This window comes from Platalea leucorodia (genome assembly GCF_965183815.1).
Source record: "Platalea leucorodia genome assembly, chromosome: 3".
Taxonomy (NCBI): Eukaryota; Metazoa; Chordata; class Aves; order Pelecaniformes; family Threskiornithidae; genus Platalea; species Platalea leucorodia.
The window spans coordinates 37,171,783-37,196,830 of NC_138825.1; the positions used below are offsets into that span (position 1 = coordinate 37,171,783).

At 36.4% G+C, this 25,048-nt stretch overlaps 1 protein-coding gene across 2 annotated transcripts in view; it reads right to left on the reverse strand.

The window, feature by feature from the left end:
• The window catches only part of TTC27 (tetratricopeptide repeat domain 27), a 128,484-nt gene that overhangs the window by 91,367 nt on the left and 12,069 nt on the right, over positions 1-25,048 (reverse strand). For both annotated transcript variants that reach the window (XM_082305833.1, XM_082305832.1), the window contains 5 exons: positions 19,859-19,999; positions 16,958-17,060; positions 12,003-12,167; positions 7,547-7,683; positions 5,925-6,037 (listed from right to left, as the gene is read on the reverse strand). In XM_082305833.1, coding sequence (XP_082161959.1) covers positions 5,925-6,037; positions 7,547-7,683; positions 12,003-12,167; positions 16,958-17,060; positions 19,859-19,999 — 659 coding nt within the window. The remainder of the gene's footprint in view (positions 1-5,924; positions 6,038-7,546; positions 7,684-12,002; positions 12,168-16,957; positions 17,061-19,858; positions 20,000-25,048) is intronic.

Here is a 25,048-nt window from a genome sequence, read left to right on the forward strand (position 1 = left end):
TTAATTAAGAAAGTAGAATAACATATGAGTGTAAAATATAAAGTATACAAATCAATAACAAAGCCTACACAAAATATGACATAAAACCTTTGTTTGACCACCCATGAATAGTATGTTCTCTTCTGGACCTTTCATTTCAAAAGCAGTAATTCAGTATTGGAAAAATTTCAGAAACAGACAGCTAGAATGATTGTTGTTTTATGATGATGAATAATGATGTTTTATGCCTTATAAGCATGTAACAACTTATACAAAAGGAATGTCTGATTAGGCTAGGACTAACCAAAGAGTGACATTGCAGAAGTTTTCAAAATTGTTAGGAAATAAGACAGTTAAGTCACTAAATGAAGTTACTGGCAACCAAAACTACCTTGAGGAGGTTTTTTTGAACAGCAGATACAAAATATGTAGACAGACACATTTGCCAAAGGATGCTACCGATGCAAGAAATTTACATGGGCTCAGTGGAAGACGACAAATATCCGAGAGATCCATTGAGGACTACCATGCAAACAAGCCAGATTAGGCTCAGGAAATCACTGTTTAGAGGCTGAGAAAGTATTAGGGAGAAGGGAGCAATACATGCTTGCTCTGTTATTATTCACCCTTAGGTATCTGTCTTCAACAGTGGCTGTGAGAAGAGTATAAAGTTAGATGAAGACAACTGCTGAGTTTTTGTTTGGTTATGTTTCCTGGAACATTACCTCGCTGCAAGTGCAGACAATGCAAATTCAAGTTCCTCGGGTAACTACTTGAAACTACAGTTAACTACCATGAGATAGATGATGAAGAACAGATAGGTCAGACTTTCCACATACGCATTTTTATGAGTATTTTCTGTATTTCTATGCAGTTTTCCCAGCTGTGTTAATTTTCTGAATGAGAAAGAGCCAAACCCAATAAATTGATCACTGTACAAGCATTTTCAAAGTTTCACAAAGGTATTTCAAGTGACTCATGTTTTTTATGTGAGCATTCTGAACAGCAAGACAGGAAGTTCATTTCCCCAGTGGAATCTCTTCACACAGCTGTATGGACTGGTGCACAGCAATACATTTTGTAGCAATGATTTTAAACGGCCATAAACTGAGCATGGTGAGATCACTACACTGTCTGGCACCTGTAATTGGTTTGTTTCAAAAAAAGAATGATAATTTACACTTACATGATATGTTTGTAAAGATGGGCCAGAGTGCCAAAAAGCATTTAACAGAAAAACCTTCATCACCTTTAATGCTGTCCAAGATTTTATTTCGTAGCTTTTACTTTCATAGGTCAACATGTGTAAGCTTTGGCCTTTCACAGTCAGTTTAACATAACCTTTTCCATCTCAATGGCTTGGAAGAGAGAATGCTCTCTTTTATTAAAACAAATGAAAACAATTGTTTCCCTGCCATTGCCTTGTAGTTCTGATACACGCTATATAGCATGACCTTGCTATAAAGTGCAAAGAAAGCTGCAAGCATCTCTCTCTCTCTCTTAATAAGCACATGATCCATCTTACCTAACTTTAACCATGTAAATTCAGTTCTTTAATCTAGCTGTCTATGCTTCCTTCAGAGTCCATGCAAAAATAGAGATAAATGTAGGGAATGATTCAATCCATTGTAAAATAAGTGCCTGAAGTGAAATGAATCACACTCTGAAGGTGCCGATTTCTCCATTGAGTAGAGAACCAGCCAGCTGGTATTAGATTCTCAAATTTCAAGTAGCTAAATGTTTTCCTGTTTCACCTACCTCCTAAGTTTCCCATGATGTTTTCATTGCCAACATGTATATTGGGATTTTTTTCCTAATTACTCAATTGATTTAAAAGCTCACATTTGGTAATTCTGTTAAAAATCCTTTAGTCCTAATGCTATTTAGTGCTTATGCAGCTGTTTCAAGTATGCTTCTACAGCTCACTGTGTAAACTGTTTAATATATTACCATGCAATGTATTACTGTATAGTAAAAGTTGGGCTTCCTGATGCTTTCCTTACCAGCTGAAGACTGGTGCACAGTCTTTGACTGAGCTGAGGTACCTCCAGTATAACACACTATTTTGACCTGATTTGATCCTTGAGAGACAGCAAAGGATTAAGAAGTAACCAGCCATTGGACATCTCTCTTTGCTTTCTTAGAATTTTTTATAGCCGTATCTAATTTCTAAAAGCTTTCCCCTGTTAAAAAATGGTGAATCAAGTGATGAGAAGGGATTTTCTTCCCAAGCTGCTGACACATAGCTGCTGTTGTCTATTCTAACAGCAATCTAATTTGGGCTCTTTCTGAGTGACAGGGGAAACATACTCCCCTCTCCGTTTCTCAGCATTTTGGCATCTATACTATATTAACACATTAAATCATACATTGGCCCATTCTTGGGTATTTTTATATTTTTTTTTTTTATTTTATTTTTGAATTGGAACTTTAGTATTTTTTTTTCCATCAGCCTCTGGAAGTTTGAGGCTCTATACAAAGTTTTGGTCACAGTCTTAAGGCTTGACTATAAAACAAATTTTATACCACCATGACTAATTATTTTCATATGAAATATCAAAAAAGTCCTAGCCAAGTGATGCTTCTGCACTCCTAGGAGTTTCTTTTAATATTTCCTTTAGGTTTCATTACTCCTGCAATGAGATGATCTGAAGACACCTCTAGACACTTTCTTCCTATACAGATAATACAAAATCTGGATACAATGGAATGGAAAACCTTTGTGTAAGCAAGGCAGACTGAGGTGTTTTCCCCTCTCTATTCTTTGTCTTAGCTACAGTTTCATTATCATAAGAGGCAAATGTTTTCTTTTAGATTTAGTTCTGCAGACTGTTCAGTATTTGGAAGAAAAGGAATTTGCAGAGAAGAAATAGAATAGTCAAACACTTTAAAGGAAACTGCCTCAAATTACAGATGCCACAGAGAACTGGCTGGGTACAGTTTACATTGCTACTGTTTTATATAAATGGATTACTGAAAAATAAGTTGTTCTTTCTTTACATCAGTGTAACAGAGAGGTTTAAAAAAAATACCTAACTGATTCAGGCTCATGCATGTTATTTACAAGCTGGCTTAAGCATACTGCATGAGATGTTGCTTGGGTTTTTTGTAAAGACAGCTGGTATGAGATATTTCAACACTTCAAAAAGTATTCTATATCCTTTCAAAATGTTATTGGGGAGGACGAGATGAAAGTGTTTGTACTGATACTGTAATAGTCATTTGTTTAGCCATTTGATCATTGTAACCTACTTGAAATGAAACTTACTTCACAGCAGGAAACATTATGTGTATTCAGGTAATTCCATAGGATCCTATGTAATTGAAATTAAGTGTTTTCCGAAAGTTGTAACAATTTTCAGTTTGTTCTGCTATCCACAAACATTTCTGCATGCTGCTGATTTTGAGTTAACATTATTTAGCTACAAAGATCTCAGTTGAATTAAGGGGCATTTCTGTGACATTTGCTGTAAAACAAATACTAGCAAGCACAGTGAAATTTATAGGAAGAAATTTGCTCACATTTACTGTTTTCCTTTACCTGCAGGCTACCTTTCTTCAACAAACCAGGTCAGTATCTAGAAGTTTATTTACATTAGAAAAAACACCCACTGCTGACAATGGCCATCAACAACAGATACCATTAAGGTGGTGCTAGACCTAAAACAAAGTCTAGTTAGAACTGCTTTGGAAACTTAAATGAATTCTAAAGCCAACTTATTAATTATGAAATGACGTATTTACTCTACAGAACTGAAGTCCTCAAGCATGAAAGAAAAGCAAAGAATTTCCTATAGTTAAGGTTTGAGAAGTATGTTTTGCTTAAAAGCCAACGCTAAATGCTTTAACATTTATATGCTTCCTTGCAAATTGATATGCCAATAGCTGGTATGGATATCAAGGGTACAGACAGTAACCCAAGCCTAAACTCCACTCAGTCACAAGGGTTGTACCCTAAATCCCCTCAGAAGAACAGTTCTCAAAGCTGGCATTCTACTAACATTTCTGCAACATGGCTGGGTATCGAATCTTGTCTCCATCTCTGACCGAAATAGTTTCAGTTGCTTAACATTATCCCACCCACTGAATGGCAGTCACCATTGCAACCAAGCAACACTGAATTTTTTTTTTTGTTGGTTGTTTTCAGTTTCTTAAACAAGCCTCTTGCCTTGAGTCCTGCCAAACTCATGTACCACTTGGATTACAATGTACACACACAGATGGCAGTCAAGATGGTTTCTAGCCACTATTCAGAGAATGACAGTGGTGGTTTCAAAGTGACATACTGTGGTCAGAAACCTACTGCACAGCCAGCCAATGTAAAATTCAAATTCTACCCTTTCATTTGAGGGGGTGGGGTGGGGGGAGGGGCAGGCAGGGGAGGAGAAGAGAAAGACCAATAGGCAAATTAAAATTTCCTGCAGAAAGGTGGAGGCAGGAGGGATGATATAATGAGTATAAGACAATACTGTGTTAAAAAAAAAAAATTATGTGCACGTGAAAATGCTTCTCAGAAAGGGGAAGACTTTGCCTTGACTTGAGTCAGTGTGAAAGACTAAAAGTGACAGGGCCAAGAATATATGTCAACCCACTGCTCACTCCACTCCTTTGTCTTCAAACTGGATCTAGATGTGGCCTTGAAAAGAAAAGAAAAATCAAGATTTGGGGAATAAAGAAAATATGAAGCCATAGTACATACTGCACTCATGAATTCCTGATTACAGTGGATGGGCTGAATGGTTAAAGGGGATAGCTGAAACCACAGACATGCAACTTCACATTTGACTTGAACTATATAGCCAAGCATCTGGCCCTTCAAAAAGTTGCAGTCTGAGAAATGGGCATATGAAAGGAAAATCTTCTCTTCACTAATGACTTCCACTGCACTTTATGGGACAAGAAGGGGAAAAATAACTGAAAATTTTGGCAAGGGGGGAGAGAAATATTATAACGTGTGCTACGAAACAAGCCAAAAGCCCCACACCACAAAGATACTACTGCCAAATGCTGGGTTGTTAGCTTATGCTATTGTCTCAACTAGCCTTTTGCTGGCCTGTTATTGCTGTCACCTGATCACAAAGATGGATCTTATAACATCCATGTGCCCTTGCAGAGGAAACACCGGTCTGAGACTTGGGAACTAGGATTCACTCATTGTTCGGCTCCTGGCCTTCTTCTGGCTTGGACAAGATATTTCAGCAGAACTGCAGATTCCATTATTTTGGAAGTCACAGATCAGAAAAGTGCTTTAAGAGGTATGAATGATGAATACTGTATCAAAGATCACCATTTTTACTTCTGAAACAAATCACACAAAAAATTGTGTGATAACTGCCATCAGCTAAATGACCAGTACCTCATAGAAAAAGTATTTCTCTATTAAAAAATGAGGATATTCATTAGCAGATAGCTTATTATCCTCAAATCTCAAGCTGCTTTTTGCTCTTCTGTGCCATTTCCAAAACCCATGTAGCATATAATTTCTGAAAGCCAGGAAAAGAAAAAAATCAGGTGTAAAACCACGGGGATTTTGTACCATAGCTTGTAACTAGCAATAGACACTCTGAATTCATGCAAGTATTCCTACAGTATTCCTCATAGGAAGCTGATCATTGCAGACTCTGAAACGTGTTTTCAAAATTTACTGAAGTATCATCACCGTATGGTAGCTAATGCCAATTGCGATTAAACTGAGGCACAAACAAGAAGAAGCTTTTCCAGGATAAGAGAACAATACAGCAATTAATGAAACGCTGACATTCTGAACTGGACACTAATGTTCACTCTAAGATAACTGAAAATGCTATCCACATATAATGCGAATCTTTTAGTATTTATCCAGATTATATGATAAGGAAGGAAAAAAGTTCCATCAACCCACCACTTCATTATTTCATTATCACAATGATTCATGCAGTATTTTAAGTAACTATGAACTAACGTACCATATTCCAAGGATTACAGCAAGCTCTTCTGCACACAAATCAGGTACCTGGTACTGATCAGCATCTGCTAATTTTATCTCATTAAGCACTGTATCATCATTTAAATCACAATTCTGTTGGAGGAGAAAAAATATTTTAAAATAGGTAGGATTAGCTGCAGAGAAATTGATGCCTTCAAAATATTTAAAAAAAAAAAATATAGACTTGTTTGAAAAGGATAATACAAATATCATAAAACGACAAAATGGGAAGTAATTTACCATGATTATGATAGGATAACTAATAGACTAAGCCAGTAGAAGGAAGCATCATCCAAATCACTTTTGCTAAAAGTATACTGATGTATGACTAATTTTTAAAGGTTCCAAATATCCCAATTTTCTTTCTCAAACTCTCAGTTAAACTTACTTCAGCAGCTTTGGGTCTGTTCATTAAAAGGACATATGAATATAGTATTTTATTAGCAAGGATAATATATTTCATCCCAGGTTATACCTACAACCTAAACCAGCATTGCCATTTTTATTGAAACGATGTCATTATTTTATTCCGAACTAAAGTCTTTATCAGATATAGACTACAAAGGCAAATTCTTCATAAAGTTGTGAATAACTGGAAAAAATAGTCATACAGTATCCCAGTTAGGGACCCTCTGAGAACAATGCATCATATCATTCAGTTCTAGGTAAGTTGGACTTGAAGTCTGCAACTAAGTCTGACATCAAGTGGCCTCCTGCGAGCTCTCACTATCCTTAAATGGGCTGTTATATATAGTTCTATCATAAGCACAAGTTGTGACATATATGCAGTCAATGTCTTTTCATCAAATCAAATAAAACACTAAGGACGTATGAATGGACAAAAAAAAAGCTAAGATAGTCTCTTAAGATATTTGTGCATTCAATTTAGAAATAAAGAAGTACTGTCAAATTCTTTTGCTTAAGATCCCTGCTTGACCTGGAAGTCTATCAAGGCATAACCATTTTTATAAAGGCTCTCCAACTTGAAGAATAAATCTTGGACCATAATGTCTCAACCTCTCTCTGGCTTCTTTCGCAAGTTCAAATAACTTTAAATCCTGACCATAACTTCTCCTCATGAAGAAAAATGCCATTCCAAAACAATTCAGTGGTTGTTGAGCAATTTATAATTAAAGTCATCATGTGCACCCTTCGGACCAGTACAGCCAAGTCGCATCATTCATGCCAGTAAGAATACCTAGACCAATTTCCTATCTTTACGCTGTTACTAAACATGTCTGTCAGTCCTTCGGAATCTGTGCGTTTCTGTGATGCCTTGCAGGCTATTTTGAAAATCTGTCTCACCTGTTTTCCTAACTACATCATTCTTCAGCACTAGAAATTAATACACAAACTGTAGAAGATCATAGTTGCAAACATGCTTTTAGTTGAGTAGCCACACCTGTCTTGCAGACTGTCATACGCTGTCTTACCTCATGTCCTTTAGTATTAGTCAAACAACTTCCCCACGTCTTTTCCAAAAACTTTCAGAAATCATAAGTTTCTCCTAGGCACCACAAACTTTTCCCTTGCAGACACCCAAGAAAGGCCTCAGCACATTTTCATTTTAAGAAATTAAAACAATTCTTCTCAAATACATACCATTGTTAAGTTTTCTAGAGGTGCTGGAGCTGGACTTAGTTCACTGTGAGGAAGGAGGAATTCATCAGTTCTTTGGACATCCAATATAAGCTGAGCAACATATTTTTCCTGAAATCGTGTTCTCTTTCCCAAAGCACCTACAGAAAATTAATATAAGTTTGCATTAATGAACACTAAAAACCAGTAATCCCATCATATACTAGAAATTTGCTCACAAAAAAGCAAAATAAAAAGAGAAACATATTGAGAATTAACCTATGGAATTTAGCAGTGGTTTAACTCTGCTCGATCTCTTTGCAGTGAACTACATGCATTCTCACTGCTGGCTATGACATACAAAGAAATACATACTACAAACATACAAACACAGCTAGGTAGGACACATCGAGGACATGGTTTAGTGGTGGACTTGGCAGTGCTGGGTTAACGGTTGGACTCAATGATCTTAAGGGTCTTTTCCAACCTTAACGATTCTATGATTCTATAGGTCTTGCAAAGCCAATTTCAGGTAAATTCCCGATAACCCACTATATTGTCTCCTGAAACCTCATAGTCATCAAGTTTCATCAGTTCCCCACTTATTCCCTAGCAATAAACCACAAACAATTGTTTGATTTGCCTGCTAAAAGTTAATGACAACATGGAGACATTTAGGCAAATGAAAATCCCATCATATCTTACAGGCCATCATTTAAAATATTTCAAATCTTCATTTGAGGACTTAGGTCTATAAAGAGGGATCACGGACATGATGTTACCATAATATGGCACATAAGACACTGTAAAAGTAACATGGCAGAGAGTGAAACAGCAAACCAATGAAGGCTGTCTACTGAATTAATCAATATACAGAATGCACAATGTGAAATTCTTCTCAGTGTTGTTTCTTCAGTTCTTTATTTGACCCTCAAACAACTTTTACTAGTTTTTAGGGTGGCAATGGACATTTATATCAAACTGAAAAGAAAAACATGTCTGTGCTTGCTCTGTTAGCAACCTCTTTGCAAGCTGCAATCAGAAATCATAGAACAATTCCAGGACGGTAACTTAGAATAACAGAATCCTAACCAGAGTCAAAATGGAGCTAAAAATTACTCTATAAAATTTGGAGGTTTGCTTGCTTATTATTACTGTGATACAATGCTCAGATAATGTGAACTGTGAAAGTCCGGTAACAGAAATGGATCCATCCATCCACCAATGCTGATCCACTGTTGCTTTTGCAGAACCAATTAAGATCAAGTTCTTAATTTCATTATCATTTTGAAAATTCTGCAGGACACAAAAATCTTTGAGGTAACGATGGTTGACTGCTCATGTGACAAAGGCCTGAAGATGAGGCCATTGTCAGTAAAAATCACCTGGCACAGGCACTGAAATAGCAGTCACCCCCTTTTCTTCCTGGAGCTGGAAAGAGAGCAGGAGGGAAACTAGAAATTAAACTGATTTCTCTTTTTCTGCCAATCACCCCTTTTAATGGGAAAGCCCTGTGTTAATAGTTTATGAAGAAATTTTAAAAGTTCTAAAAATATCACCATAAAATGGCAAGGCTCACTGCAAAGAAGAGAGACACATACAGAGAGAAATACTGGGTAATGATTCATACTAATTTTACACAGTAGCATTCTATTCTCAATTTTAATAATGCTTGAAAATCATTACGCTGTAATTCACTTCCTATTATGTCTTACTGCTTAAACAGCTGAACAAAACACTTGCAAAGTTATGCTGGTTACCAATAAATTTACTTGCTACCACCCAGAAACTGGCATTTGTTTATGCTCTGAGATGCATACACCCTCCACCCCATTTTTTTTTTTTTTTTTTTTAGCAAAGAATTCCTTGCTATTACAGGGACAAAACAATAATTTTTATTTGGAAAATATATATCACATGTCTTTAAGCTGGGGGGAAAATTTGCTTGCTTTATAGCACCATATATCCTCACATAAGAGAGGGAACCTACACAAAGACTTTACTTTCTGGTCCATATTAAAAGTTCCCAGGGATCCATTACTGGGCATGAAAACGATAAGCAGACAATATGCAGATCTCAGAGTTCAGCCTTATTAATCCTCCAGATCTGTTGATCTTAAATTTATTTTGGATTACCACTCTTCATTTTAGTAAATTTATATGCAAGAAGGACCACAGTCTTCTCTTTTACTGGAAATTGTTTTGTGGAGTTATTGATGGTTGTGACTCATTGTGAGGAACATAAGGATGCTTTTTAATAAATGATGAATACAGCACAGACCTGTATTAATGGGACTTATAAAAGTACACAAGCCAAAACAAGTATGACTTATTCATACATTTCTATAACTTTGGAAAATATTGGTTCTAAATTCTCTCTTTAAGAACAGCATACAGTTCCATGCCATAATAAAATGTTCAACTAGTAAGGATTACAACCATTAAAGAATAAAAATCTCTTAAAAATCCTTTCCTAAAAAGGAAATTCCTTCCAAAAGCCTTAAAAACGTCTTTCCTAGAGGTTGAATTTTTACATTAAAGCGAAGTCTTTTTTGATGATGTAACATTCCTTCTACTTAGCCAAAACATGCATGTCAAATGAACTTGTCTAGAATGCCAACAATTCCCACATGTTCAGTTCAGTTCATTTGCCTTCAGGTTAGACATCCTTCATAACTATTCTAATAGATTTATGAAGATAAACCACAGAACTTTTAGGAGTTTCACAACATTTTTCCAAGAGACTATATCACCACAATCTCTCTCTGGGACTAGCATAACCTCTTGGTAAAGTAATAAAAAATACGAAGAGTTCCACTGCATCCAAACTTTTTTTTTCCCCTCCAAACAAGAGGTTTTTTCCCAGGTTAGAGTTAAGGAAATTATTCATCTGAAATCTAAAAATCTCCTTTAAAGGGAAATAAACCCCAACATGTAGCTGTAAGTTGAGCAATATAAGCGAACAGCCACCTGCCACTTTGATTTCACTTGTTCTTAGTTAATTAAATTTTTTATAGCTTGAGTATCATCACAGGCACTGATGTTTTCAATAAAAAACATGGAAAATTTAGGTTAATTTTAAACAAAACTACCTTATAATATCAAGTTTGCAGTACGCGCCACACGTGGAACACATCATACATACAATACATGTTGCGCATAGGAAAAACAGGGTAGGATATCGAAATGCATGGAATTCCTTCAAACAAATATATAGAATTTACTCCTATATTTTAAGCAGATACCATTGAATATAACCAATTCATAGTTATGCAAAAACATTATGCCACAAGATTTTCATTACAGATTTTCCAGTAAAGTAAACCTTTTAAAGTAAACCTTTAAAACCTTTGAAGAAATGAGCATGGAGTTCCACAAAAGTTGTTTGGTTTTGTGCGTGGTTTTTTTGTGTGTGGTTTTAGGTTTGGTTTGTTAATTAAAATAATAAACTGACTCAGGATATAAGCAGGGGTAGCTGCAGCTCCAATCTAAATATAAAGGAACAGCTAGCCTTGTGACATGCAGTGGTGTAATAGGTAAGGAGGCTCCAAGTTTCAGTTCCTTAGTCCTTTCCACTAATAACTCTATAGAAAAAACTATATAAAGGTTTTTGCATTTCTACTCAGGCACAATCAGAAGTTCTCACACAGAGGAGGTGTGCATCTTATGTTACTTTGATTACTTAGCAGGACCAGCTAGACCAAACAGTCCCGTATCTACACATTTAATTTTAAATGAAGTTGCAGATGCAGCAACCTGATCTGCCCGACTCCAAAGAATAGAATCATAGAATCATTAAGGTTGGAAAAGACCCTTAAGATCATCGAGTCCAATCGGTATCCTAGCACTGCCAAGTCCGCAATTAAACCATGTTCTTAAGCACCACGTCTACTCGTCTTTTAAATACTTCCAGGGATGGAGATAGGTTCTGAAAGGATAACTATAAAGTCTCCAAAGTGATTGAATCCTTGATATTTCTGTTCATCAGAAATTTGACTTTTCTACTTATTTCCTGTGATAACAACAGTCCTGGAAGTGACTTTTAAATGCTATTTACATAGAGTAGATCTAGGCAAGTGGCACAAAAGGCGAAAGACTGCATCAAATCATCATCCAGACTTCTTTATAAATGTCTACAAACAAACAAAATTATTCATTATGACACCAACCAGTTTCAGGAGTCCCATAACAAGAGACAAGTAGACCTAGAATTCAGGATGAAACACGAGAAGGAAGGATCATAATATCACAGCTGCTTAGACACCCATATTAGGGGTGATATTGTAACTAGATGGCATATTTCTCTTCCATTTTCCAAGCAGTGCTAATTCTTAGAAGACAAATAAGTCCTACCTGTTAAGAGTAAAGATTTTTCAAAATATAGTTCTTTTTTGCTTGGATATATAAAAAAAAACCCAACAAACCGTAGGTTAATTTGGTCCAACTAACCATCCTCATAGACTGTACAAGCAAAACTTACCTGTAAGATTAATCTGCAGTTTCGTTATGTCTTTAGCTGTACTGAAACATTGTTTAGCTTTTTTATACTCATAGTAATACAAAAATGTATAGGCACACTCGAGATGGAACTGAACTGCCAAGTGCCAGCTTTCACCATCCGTGAACAAAGTTTCTGCTTCTGCCACTGCAAGTTAAGAAAAAGAAAAGCTATCAGCATGCAGTCCAGGAGAATGACATTTTAAAAGTACATTTAAAATACCAGGAGAGAGAGTCTGTTATGCTTAAAGCAGACCTGTTGTTCTTTATACCTCCACACATTTAAAAATCCACAGTCGATGTATAAAAGATATGCACTATTTAAAGCATTTTTCAAGTTTTATATCTAAGAATTACTAGTAGAACAAACAAAAGTTTAATCTTCACTTATATTTTACAGCAAAGCTGAATTGGGATATATTACTCTTGCAGGAAACAAACAACTCTAATTGTCCTGGACCTGCTTAAGAACATAGGAACTCGGAATACAGGGTATTGAGGTAATACCCTCCTCCTTAAGTAGCAGGCTTCAAATGAGAAAGTTTCACCAGCAGATTGAACATTGAATGGGGACTTAGGACTCCTAGTGGGGTTTTTTGTTTTGGTTTGTTTTGGTTTTTTGTTTGGTTTTTTTTTTTTTTTGAGGGGGGGGTGGGTGGGGGGGTTGTTTGGGGGTTTGTTTTTGTTTTTTAATAATTACTGATTTGCTGAGTGATAGAGATCATGTTCTCCATCTGAACAGGAGAAAATACCCTCATAAATAAATCTGAAATCTTTAGGAAAGACGACTTGATATGTTTTCATCCAGCATAGAAGCGTTTGTATATCTTATATATTTAAATTCTATCAAAACACATTAAATGACAAAAGAATATTCTTGCATAGTAAAATACAGACCATTAAGTTGAAAACAATTAATGTGAATTATTCTCAAATGGAAGTGTTTTTTTGCTGTGGGCTTTATTTCTTTTTTTTGCCAGAAAATATTTACATAATAGAGTTCTTTAAAAGCTCACAGCATCACAGTACCTAAAAAGACTGGTACCCGGGATTAACACAGATGCTGTGGTACTTAATGGACGCTTAATTTTTCAAACATACTTTATTAAGATTGTTTAATGAAAGCAAATTGGTAATTTAAAAATATTGCTCCAACGGTTTTCAACGAAAGTCGGATAGAGAATGCAGCGGGCTACAACTTAATCCTTAAAAAACAACCCTCAAGAGGCTACAACTATTTGAAAACAAAGTCTGTGCAACTTAATCCCTGTTTTTAACACAAAGTCTACTTTAAACACATTACTTCAAAACTGAGAAAGTTAAATGTGAGGTTAACATTCAGCTAAGTAATGTATACTTTTCATTACAAAGTGATCTGAGGCTTTAATGCTTTTGTCCATATTTATCATTAAACACATTCTCTTTTTAAAAGAGAGAATAATGCCCAGAGGACGATAAAACATCTACCTTTCTAACAAAAGCTTTTTTTTTTTTTTGTAAAAAAGAGTAAAAAAAAAATTCAGTAAATGATTTAGGACATATGCCATCTTTACCTGCTTTTCACACTCAGCACATATACAATGCTACTCTGATGGTTTCCCAAAGGGCAAAATTCCTTTTTATATGAGGAAAAAATAAAATGGAGTTTTCTATGAGGTATTATTAAAAGCACTCAAAAATGCACTGAGGGTTTCATACAAATACAAACAAAAGATTTGCATTGACTCTTTGAGCCACTAAATCCTGAAGGGCTGTTGTCAGTGCAACAAAGCTTACAAGATACTGAATGTGCAGATACACATGTGGAAACCGCACAAAAATGCAACTTTCCCATGAATGATTTCTATTTAATGGCAAAAAAAACAGGTTATAGTCTATAATCATACATTACTACTTGATTTTCCATAGCTAACAAGTTTCAGTGATCTGAATATAAAATTACTTGTGCTAAAACCATATATACCACTATAACAAATTAAAGTGATACATTGAGAAGTGGTCTTACCACTCCCTCTCTAAATATCATTTACTTACAGTGCCTATCACAAAACTTGATAAGTTTAGGCATTTGAGACTTCAAGGACCCTTGTGGAAAGCTTCACATCACTACTAGTATTGATGTAGCTTCACAGAAGCACTGATATCCCAAACTTAAGACATCCCTCTGGCATCCCATGCCATGCTTGGCACCGGGCCAAACGGATGGGAAACGGGGCCGAGTGCTGTTGGTTTTGCACAACAGCTGCTTCAGAACAGCAGGGAATCACTGCAGCTGTCTTCTGCTCAGGTGATGATGTTGACTTTACACTTGAGAACAACATATTTTAAATAGAAAAGATAATTTCTCCTGAATTTGAAGGTCTTTTTCTCTAGTAATTCAGACAAAGTTTTCTAGTCAAGCTGACACAGAATAAGCAAGTGGGTGTTTCAAGCCCCAATCAAAGACTATTTAAAACGTTTCTTAAATATTTGTTTTATGGAATATGAAGGTACTTGTTTGAAATACCAAATGGCTTTAATTAGAAAGCAAATAAACTGTTAGAGGCAGCAAAACCTGCCTGGAAAAACTCACTACAGATTCAAGTGTACTTTACACCATCTTCTCTGAAAACCATATCCAGGAGTCTCAAAACAGGTCACTGAAAACAGACATCTTAGTACTTATTTAGTATCTGCGCATATGCAGCAGCATCCTCTATGCAGATCAGCGCTGCACAAACTACTGTATCTTTACCCAGTATCACCTAGCCAAGCGAATTTTAACTCATTTTATTTTATTCTTCTTTTTCAATTTTGTTTCAAGTTTTTAGGTATTTCCAAGAAGAAAACGTCAGTCACATAAATGTGCTACAAATTTCTCTATTACAGATTTTATCTACTTAACAGAACCCAAAAGTGTTTTCATGTACTATGCATTCTCCAAAGTTAACATAATAAAACTATACTGTCAAACAAGAATGGCAGTACTCGAATACAACTGCAAAACCACTCGTATCTAAACATCTTTCATGCTGGACATCTCTGGAACGCATACTCAGAACAACAAAAAAATTATCTAGAAATGAACAGAGGACTACTTACAGTTTCTAAGCATTTTTAAAAAAATATTACAAACATATCTCCTTAATCTTTGTTATCTGAATGAAGCACACCAGCACCATTTGTTTCATAATATAAAATTTATAGATATTTTTAGGTAAATATTTAGAAAATATACGTTCCAGAAGTACTGTACAACCTAACACCCAAATATTCAAGTCTTACTACGTTAAAACTAAGCAACAACAATTTTGTCTCAAAAAGCTTACCCCTAACCATAAAACTAAGCAAAATAACCCTCTCTGGAACAGTTAGTCACCTCTATGAAACTCCATTTTTAAAATGGCTATGAGAAGTAAGTGGGAGATTAGCTTTTACAACATATCTTGGAAGACACATTTTAAGGAATTTTTATTTTCAATGCAAGCATTTAAACAGGCTAAACTTGTAAGATTAACTCCACTACACTGACACCACCTATTTTTGAAGTAAAATTCAATTTGCTATAATTTAATTTGGAAACTAAAAATGCAACTTAGATTTCATTCTTTGCACCTGTTGAAGTCCAACCACCATCCCTAGTCCTTAGTCCATAAATTAACATGCCAACTAAGTTATCATGATGTCCTTAAATTACGCCTGTCAATTATTTTAATATGTACATCAAATCAGCAACACTTCCAACTTCCCAAGAACTAGAAATTTTAAAGTTACAGACCAAGGAGAATTTAATCTTAAGATTACCACACCTGTGCAAGATAACTCTAGAAGTTAGTTCAAGATTCTCTAATAAGTATAAAAAAAATACAAAAATCATAGTTTACATCAATTGCAACAAAACACTTCCACTCAATGCTCTTACTGGATGCTAAAAGCACCGGAGTCAGCTGCTTCTTCACTGCAGAGGACCCAGTAAAATCCTCTGCTCAATTTCATTACTGTTCTAACATCTTTGTTACCTACTTGGAAGTTCTTCGAGGACCAAAACCCACTTCATAGTTTACATATAATTTGCATGGCCTAAACCTACATATGGTTCAGATCAAAAAAGCTCCATTAGGTATGGTAGGAGAGGGGAGACTTGAAACATGGGCATGTAAGATTGCCTTCTTTGTAAAAATAAAACATACATGACAATTCATCTCTAAATGCAATAGAAAATTTCTTAAATGTAATTGGTTGGAAATTTCAGGTTTGTGAAGTTAAATGAAGAATCTTTAGCTAATTAAGTAGTGAGGGGCCAATGTACACAAAAGCTTGCCTCCTTTTTCCCGCTTTATCAGTTGCTCTAGCAAATAATATCAACAGTCTATATATGTTTGTTCCTCTTAGAAAAAATCCCAAGCAATATAATTACATTTGACATTTTAACTTTCTACATTATACTTTTGTGAACATAAATATATATATTACATAATTTAGTTTTAACGTTGTCTATTTTCTCTACATATAATGCAGAGAGGCAACAAATCTCAAAACTTAGGTGGGGACAGAGAAAACAGGAAAAAAGAAGTTTATTTCCCCCATGAAGATACAGAAGAACAAGGACACTCCCTTTTCAAACCAAAATAAGCTCAGTTAACTAAGGAATGAAAACTGTACAGAATGGCTTCAAGTGAGCTTACGATAAGTTAACAGTGCTAAGCATGGGGGAAGAAAACCTTTGTCTACAATCACATATTCCCATTTTCATCCTAGATTCTGGAAAACAGCATGTGCCATACAAGTCCGTGTCAATTTATGCGAATTCTGTTCCCTCTCTACTCTCTGTAGTTACATAAACATCTGATAAGCATCATGTTGCAAGAATTGTGCTTACAAACACTGCCCTCCTCCTCCCCGCCCTGATATCTTACAACTGATGGTCTAGGCCAATAAACCAAGTAATTAGAAACATACCTTGTTTTATACAGGTCTGGGCAAGAGTAAATAGCTCAGGTGATCTCTCCTCTAACAACTGCTGGTGAATATTCACATATCTTAGAGTCCACCAAGATAACGTCTGAAAGAAAATACGGATGCTTCAAGTTAATAACAAGTATAGATCCTTTTTAAAAAAAAAAAAAATTAAAAAAGATAATGGCTTTAAAATATAGATTTCCTAATCTATTGGACTCCAATTTCTAAAAAATACAAACTCAACTAAAATAGTTGTTTTATATAAGAAGTGAGCACTAACCCAGCATAAAGATGAACATATTCAAGCAGCTCTACAGTGTTCTAAGTGTTTGATGGGCTTTTCCTCTGTTAATTTTTCTAGCTGCTCTTTGGACCCTGCAAATCTTTAGGACCACAATCTGGTAAGAAACTCTGTGAACACAAGATAAAAGAAATACTTCATTGTGCTTATTTTGGAGCAGCCACTTGCTACTTTGATTTCATACCTCCTAATTCTTGTAACAGAAAGATAAAAAAAAGAAAAGTTGCTTCCTACTTATCTTCTTTCATGTCACATTCATGATTTTACTAGACAGCCATGATTTCACACTTCAGTCATCTTTCCAGCCTGAAGCATCCTAGGCTATTTAGTTACTTTTTGTATGGAAGCCATTCAGTATTTCTGATCATCCAGTGTTGCCCTTCTATGCATTTTTTCCTGTTCTATTTAATCTTTTTTTAATTCTTCAGGTGGGGGTAGAAAGAAGACAGAGAGGTGGAAGACCAGAACTGCTCATGAGAACACCTTACAATCAAAACTGAAAGTATTAATGTTTGCATGTGGAATTTCAGAAGGGCAAATACCTTACTGAACTAAGTAATCATTCTATAGCAGAGCTGAATCACAGCTCAGGAAATACCTGATTTTAGAAAACTGTGTACACAAAACATAAGTTCCCCAGCATATCTTATCCCTCTCTAGCTGCACCAGGCAGAAATGCATGGAAAAGCTAATTGATAATGTAATATTCTAGTCTCAAAATTATACTTACGATTATAATCTGCGAACGTAAGGCATACCTCTACCCAAGCTCTAATGATTACTAGTTGTTCTGCTACTGTTAGCACACCAATCATTTTCTATGAAACAGATGTTTGAGTGCTTCTGAGAGGCACCTATCTTCTGAACTTTTTATACAGGTATGCTTCCATCAGACTGACCTAAGGGTTGTACAGTATTCAAGCAAAAACATCTAAACCAATCACATGTAGTTGACTGTAACGTCCCTAGAAAGGAACCATCAAAAAGAATAGCAGCATCTATTTCAAAAAGCAATGAAAGGTGACTTTTGATACCAAGATGAACAAAGCAAAAGCACCCAAACAACAGACTTCGTGAAAAAGGTCAAATCCCTGTATTTCATCACTTATTTAGAAACCTAAAGGCAATTTAAATTAAGAAGTTTCAAATTAGTGCAGTTTCGCCTTATATAATGAAGTATTCATTTTCCCACACAACCGAGTATGCAGCTTAATGACACAATTTCCTGAGGCCTGATGCTTGCCACTCAGAAATGTTAGAATCAGAGAGAACGTATTTATAAAGTTTCAGGTAAGCCAGCTGAGCTCTGTACAGTATTCTATCAGCAATGTTAGCTTTTTGGGAGCCAAGTTAAGAATTTCTGGATGATTTTTAAGCATTTAATCTTCCATGTACAATAGCATTTTTGAATAAAACAGGGCTTTATTAATGCTTTGGATAATACATTTCAGAGCATTTTACCGTGTTTTAAATTTATTTGCACTAATGTTAAGCATGGGTATTAAGAGACTTCCTTTGAATCAAGCTGAAATGAGAAAGAATGGCAAGCTTTAATTGCTACCTTGACCTGTTGATTAAAGTAGTTTTTATCAGTTGCTGCCTTTGAACTACTATCTAGGCTTGACATAGCCACAAGTAACTGAACCTCCACTGGGTAGAAGGCGGCCCCCCATTATGTCAGTCGGAGGGGACGCAGCAAGGGAATTCTCTATACCAGGTACATTTTCTGCCTCCCTGACTGACCCAGTTGCTGAAATTCAACAGCACTCATCTGTGAATAACAGGGAAAACGATGGAAGAGCTTGGCTTCCAGAAATGCAGTACAGCCAACATCTCCCACACAGTTTAATTCATCACTCATACAAAGACCCAGCTGGGAATGGATGTTGTCAGCCAAGCATAAAGAGGGACCATGTGGCATTTTGATCTCCAGCCAAATTCTGTTCAACTGGAATGCAATAAAGAGAAGTTGCTGCTGTTAGAAGTCCCCCAGTTCCAGAGAGTCCTGCTACCAACCAGCCTGCTGCTAAACTACAAAGGGGACAGAGACAAAAACCCTCTTGAGAAGAGCTTCATCATATCTGCTTGTTTTTAATGTACAAGCACAACAGAAAATTAATGTAGTGTCCACATGTATGCCTGCAGAAGAGGTAGGGGACAATGACAAAAGAGAGGAATTCCTTGGCGTCTAGAACTCATGGCTTAGAATTCATACAGTAATGGTTAACAGTATCCCAGAGCTTGTTAAAAAGGACACAGTATATGTATGCATTCCTCCCACCCTTTCCCCCCAAATAATGTCACAAAGTATGTGTCTTTTAAAAAATTTGCTTCCTATTAAATTTTCTAGTTTTTCCAGGTAATGAAGGCATCTTTATTCTCTTTTGGGGAAAACCATGAGAAAATAGCTTATCTTTTAGAAAAAGATACTTGCGTTTAATCGTAATCACTTTGTCTGAACTGTTTCTTAGAGGGAAAAACCTCAGAGCTACAGAAAAAGAAATGGAAGTTAGAGTGATTCAATGAGGTATGAAAAAGAGAATGAGAACACCCATTAATGAGTAGCTGGCAGTCATAATCATTAGTCATATATTTCTTACCTGAAAAGATGTCAGTTTGTGTCTTGAATTCACAAGGATTATCCTAGCTATAAGCAGCAAAATAGGATGAGAAGTCAAGGTATAAACTGATTCACCATCTAGAACCAGCGTCTTCAGAATAGCTGCATGCAGCATTTTTGGCTGAAAGAAGAATGAAAAAAATGACAAGTTTCAGGAAACGTAAGTAAGTTTATAACAAATCATGTAATATAGAATTAGGAAAAATTACTATTCATGCATTTAAGGAAAAAGTCTGCTCAACACATTAAAAAAAATATCACTGTCTCTTGCAGTCTCAACCTTTTACCAAGTCATGGTGAATTCTGCCTTGTTTCTTGCTGTCCAGATACACCGTATCAACATGATCTGAAAGACTCTGATATCCTCCCACCTGAAATGCATATGTCCAGTCAACACTATCCCCAAACACATTCCAGTAATATAATCCTTCCCATGATCTAAGGAGGAAAAATTCCATTAAATCCATGTGATTCAATTTGTAATCACAGAAATAAAATAATTTGTTAATTAAATTAATCCTACAGCACCCAAATACAGTAGATATTCCTCCAGTGATGCCAATATGTGTAATCTTCCTCTTTCCCCAGAGGGAGCTTCCTGTTGGAGCAGCATCAGGGCAGCAATATTAGAGTCATTCTTCCCTTTGTCCAATAAATAAAAACCTCTCTCTGCTTTGGATGCTTTCCTGTATGACGTTCCCTACAGTAATTCTTACACTTAATGGGCTTGAGGTAGCTCTCCAGGGAATCTGTCTCTCAGTGGTGACTGTCATCTGACAGTCACCTATTCTTCTCTCCCTTTTAATGCAATGAAAGCATTCAAGCAGTTTATCTTCAGACTCAGGGAGATGTCAGTTCATCAGTTTATTCCTGGTTCTCATATGGCAAGTTTCCTTTGCAAACTAAAAAAAGTACGGCTTTTGTTTTCCGTTGGTATTAAAGGGGCAAGGAAATGGAATGGAAGGGAAAAGAGAAGAAGAAAAGAAAAAGAAGAAAGTGACAGCTTGCATTGAAATCACTTGCCTGAGAAAGATTCTTATTCAGTCTACACAACCAGGATAGAAGTTATTTGAATCACATTTCAGCTTTTCAAACTAAACGAATAGTGTAATTCCCAAGTTACTTGAAACTCTTTTCAATACCTTTACCAACAGGTTACATTAAAGATAACTGTTGTTAAGCCACATTATTCCCCTAGTTCACTTTTTAATGACCAGGTAATCTTAAGGCTTTTTTTTCTGATTTGCTTAGGTTTGTTAATTATTTATCTTGCATTAACATTGAAAATACTTTTACTTTGTAGACAATGACTCGGGACTTTAAATTATTTACTCAAAGTGGAATTCTTGCATGACATCACTGCAGTCATTTCAATCCCACCATGGAAAACAAAGTTTACAATAGTCTGACAAACCACATAAAAATAAAGGAAAGAAACTACCAAGTGGAAGTATAGCAGATCCCTCCCACCTCTAGTGAGTCAGAAAGGAACAGCCTTACCAACATCTCTGCTCAAATTCTGAGAGGGAAAGTCATAATTCGGTACTTCTAAAGATTCATTTTTAAAATACACACACACATATAATAGGACAGTTAATATAATTTTCAGTTTAACTTAAACTTTTTTCCATCTGCTCCTTTTTAATTCTTTCTATAATCAAAGTAGACAGTGCTTAATATACTCAGTGAGAAAGCAAAGAAGCTGTAAGCTTTGTTATAGAACCATTTTCTAAAACAGCCTTGCTATGCTATAGTAATCTACACTTGTTTAAGCACTGTAGCAACCAATTAATCTCAAATTCACATTTCAAATCCTTTCACTGGAGAGCTCAGTCCAGCTAATGTAACATTACAAGGTAGGTAATGAGGAAGGGAGAAGGGAGAGATGATGACATGTCACAGCCTTGACAATAAGCCAACATGTCTCAGAGCCAAAGAACTGCTATCTTCTATTTTAACAAATCCATGCTCTTTTCCATGAAGCAAATCCCATACAGGAAAGCAGGTATCCTTTTCTTTTAGCTGAGAAAGCCTAAACCAACATTCATTCTTCTAATTGCTGCTCTAAAACTGCATTATCAGTGCAGAATTCTAACAACAGAATTTACTGCCCTAAGGTAGTCTTTAAGATGAGAGAACAGCTACATATAAAAGAGGTAGACACTTAAGCTTTTACAGCTTCAAGGGCTGAAAAGTTAGGAATCAAGTCCGCAGAAATCATTGGCCAAGAGTAAAAAGAAATTTTGAGCTTGTCTTCTTGTGTTTAAACACTTAAATATTCAAAGTGTTGAACCTAGCTCATATAGCTCAAAAACTTCACTTCTCAAAATGGCCACAACCCAAGACTTACTAACACAATGTTCTTGACCTAGTAAACCTGGGTTAGAGTGTTGAGTCTTTCCATTCTTCACCAGACTTGCCATCAAAACATGTAATTATTTTATTCAGGAATAATTTTCTTAAAGCACAGAAACATATACTAGACAATTACTTTATGAACATATGCTGAGAAATCTCTGAGGTAATCAACCAGCTTCTGTTGGACCTGCAGGTGGTTCTGTTCGACCACCTCTTGACTAAATACAGACAAATGAAGCTCAATTCACTCTAAATACATATTTGTTAATCTCTGAAACACAGCTGGTTATGTATTCAACTTCCAAACAGTAACTTAACAGCTACTGTTAAGTAACTATTACTAAAGCCCTAAATCAACTGCAAGCTGGACAGTACTCTTGGCTGTTTCACAGTATTTCAAAAGTATTTCCCAGCACAACTGTTACCACCTGAGTAACGATGATAATAATGGACATGAGCCAACAGTGTGCCTTGGCAGCCAAGAGGGCCGACCGTATCCTGGGGTGCATCAAGCACTGCATTGCCAGCCGGTCGAGGGAGGCGATTGTCCTGCTCTACTCTGCACTGGTGCGGCCTCATCTCGAGTACTGTGTGAAGTTTTGGGCGCCACAGTACAAAAAGGATACAAAGCTACTAGACAGTGTCCAGAGGAGAGCCACGAAGATGGTGAAGGGTTTAGAGGGGAAGCCGTACGAGGAGTGGCTGAAGTCACTTGGTCTGTTCAGCCTGGAGAAGAGGAGACTGAGGGGAGACCTCGTCGCAGTCTACAGCTTCCCCACAAGGGAAGGAGGAGGTGCAGGTCCTGATCTCTTCTCCCTGGTGACCAATGATAGGACTCGAGGGAACAGCAGGAAGATACGCCAGGGGAGGTTTAGGTTGGACGTTAGGAAAAGGTTTTCACCCAAAGGGTAGTGGAGCACTGGAACAAGCTCCCCCAGGAGGTAGTCATGGCGCGAAGCCTGACAACATTCAAGAAGCAACTGGACAACACCCTCAGACACACGGTATGATTTTTGGGGTTGTCCTATGAAGGGAGTTGGACTCGATGATCCTTGTGGGTCCCTTCCAACTCAGGACATTCTATGATTTACGACAATCAGAAAAAAAACTTCTGCCATTCACATTCAATAGCTCTGAGAACAGAGTGTATGAGAATTTTATTTTAGATGCTTTATGTTCTTTTCTTGTTAGTGATAACGATTAGCGGCGAAGGGAGCATTTGGTACGTTTTTACTTTTGTATAAGGGACTGCTCTGAACTGGCCTTCCCAACGTTTCATCAGCTCTTTCTCAGTCTTGGGGATCTTTACCCTAAATCTTAAAAAGGTAAGTGCAGACATACACAGAGGTAGAAAAAGCCTGACTAAAGGCTTGGGAAGAATTAATTAAAAAAATGGAGAGGAGGGGGAAGAAACAAACAAACTATCAAATAAGGAACCTGTATGTGGCTACTAAGCCTTATATACTGGGCTTCTCAGATTTTAAACAGTACAAAGACCACTGCACAACAATTTGCCAAAGCTAAGGTGATATATCTTCCGGAATAATGGAGGATGTACTGAGGTTATCAGCCAAAGATTTGGTCCTTTGGAGCAGAAGTCACTCTTTACTCTAGACTTCAGGGGATGGAAAATTTGGTTTTGCTTGTAACTGCTTCTTTCTTCAACTTTCTGCAAAGGAGATAAGATTACAGCGGAGGCTGTCTCCAGTTTCATGATCTGAGCCAGCAACAGGTAACCCATGCAGAGCCAAGTTGCAGACTGAAGATAATAAAGGTGAGCTAGCACAAGCAAGTTTTCCCTGAGTGTGCTACATACAGAAGTACTTAGTTATGAATGCTCTTGTTCATATTCCCTATGAGGGTAACTTTGCTCCATTTTTAAGGGAGTATTTTTGAAGCAGCTGCAGCAAGAATCTCCCTTCTTTTCTACATTCATAGCAAGGGAATGTAGAGCAAGACTGTAGGCTACTTTAGCAGATTATGTCTACCTGCAAGACTTCTGCCTCCACATTTAGCCTTATCATCCCTCCTTTTATTTCCCACAAGAGGGAGAAATTTGCAAAACCTTCAAAGCCTATATCTTGCTCGTCACTGGTATTCAAATAGCACACCAGTCAGCCTAAAATTCAACTCTTCTTTCTGGCTAGTTTATGCTAATGGAAGCCAAGCATCTGGGTCTGGGAAAAAAGAGGAATTCCCAATAGATTGAATTAACAAGTCTAAGGAATCATATCAGATTTGAAATAGTAGTACTACATAGTACAATGGTGTTTTTCATATGAATTAGGAACGTGGCTATTGGTATCAATAGAAGTGTGGCAATATTTCAGTCTCTTCCAGCAAAAGGATCAAATAATGCAGAAAAGAAGCAGTAATACAAGTATAAGGAAAAAGAATTATTCGAATGCATTCCAAAACTCATTATTTGGAATCAACCTGGAAGTTACAAAAAGGCCAGCAGGAGCTGTTGATACATGTATTTGGAGGATTCCTACCAGTTATTTACATGTATTATCAATTAACACATTGGGATCTTCTTCCAGATGGAGCTTCTCACTGATACCAAACACATCCTACTTGTGAGTATGAATTCAGAAAACAAACAATTAAACCAGCTTGTCGTCACAACATTTTTACAGACATTGGTGGTCTTGATTAGTCCTACTACACAGTTTTTTTGTCCAGTTCATCTACTTAAAATACTAAACTCAACAGTATGAGCTAATACTCAGAAACTCTGAAACTTAAGGCAGGATAAACACGCTCCAACTTCAACAGTTCTGTACCTTTTATTCCCTTACATGCAGACAGT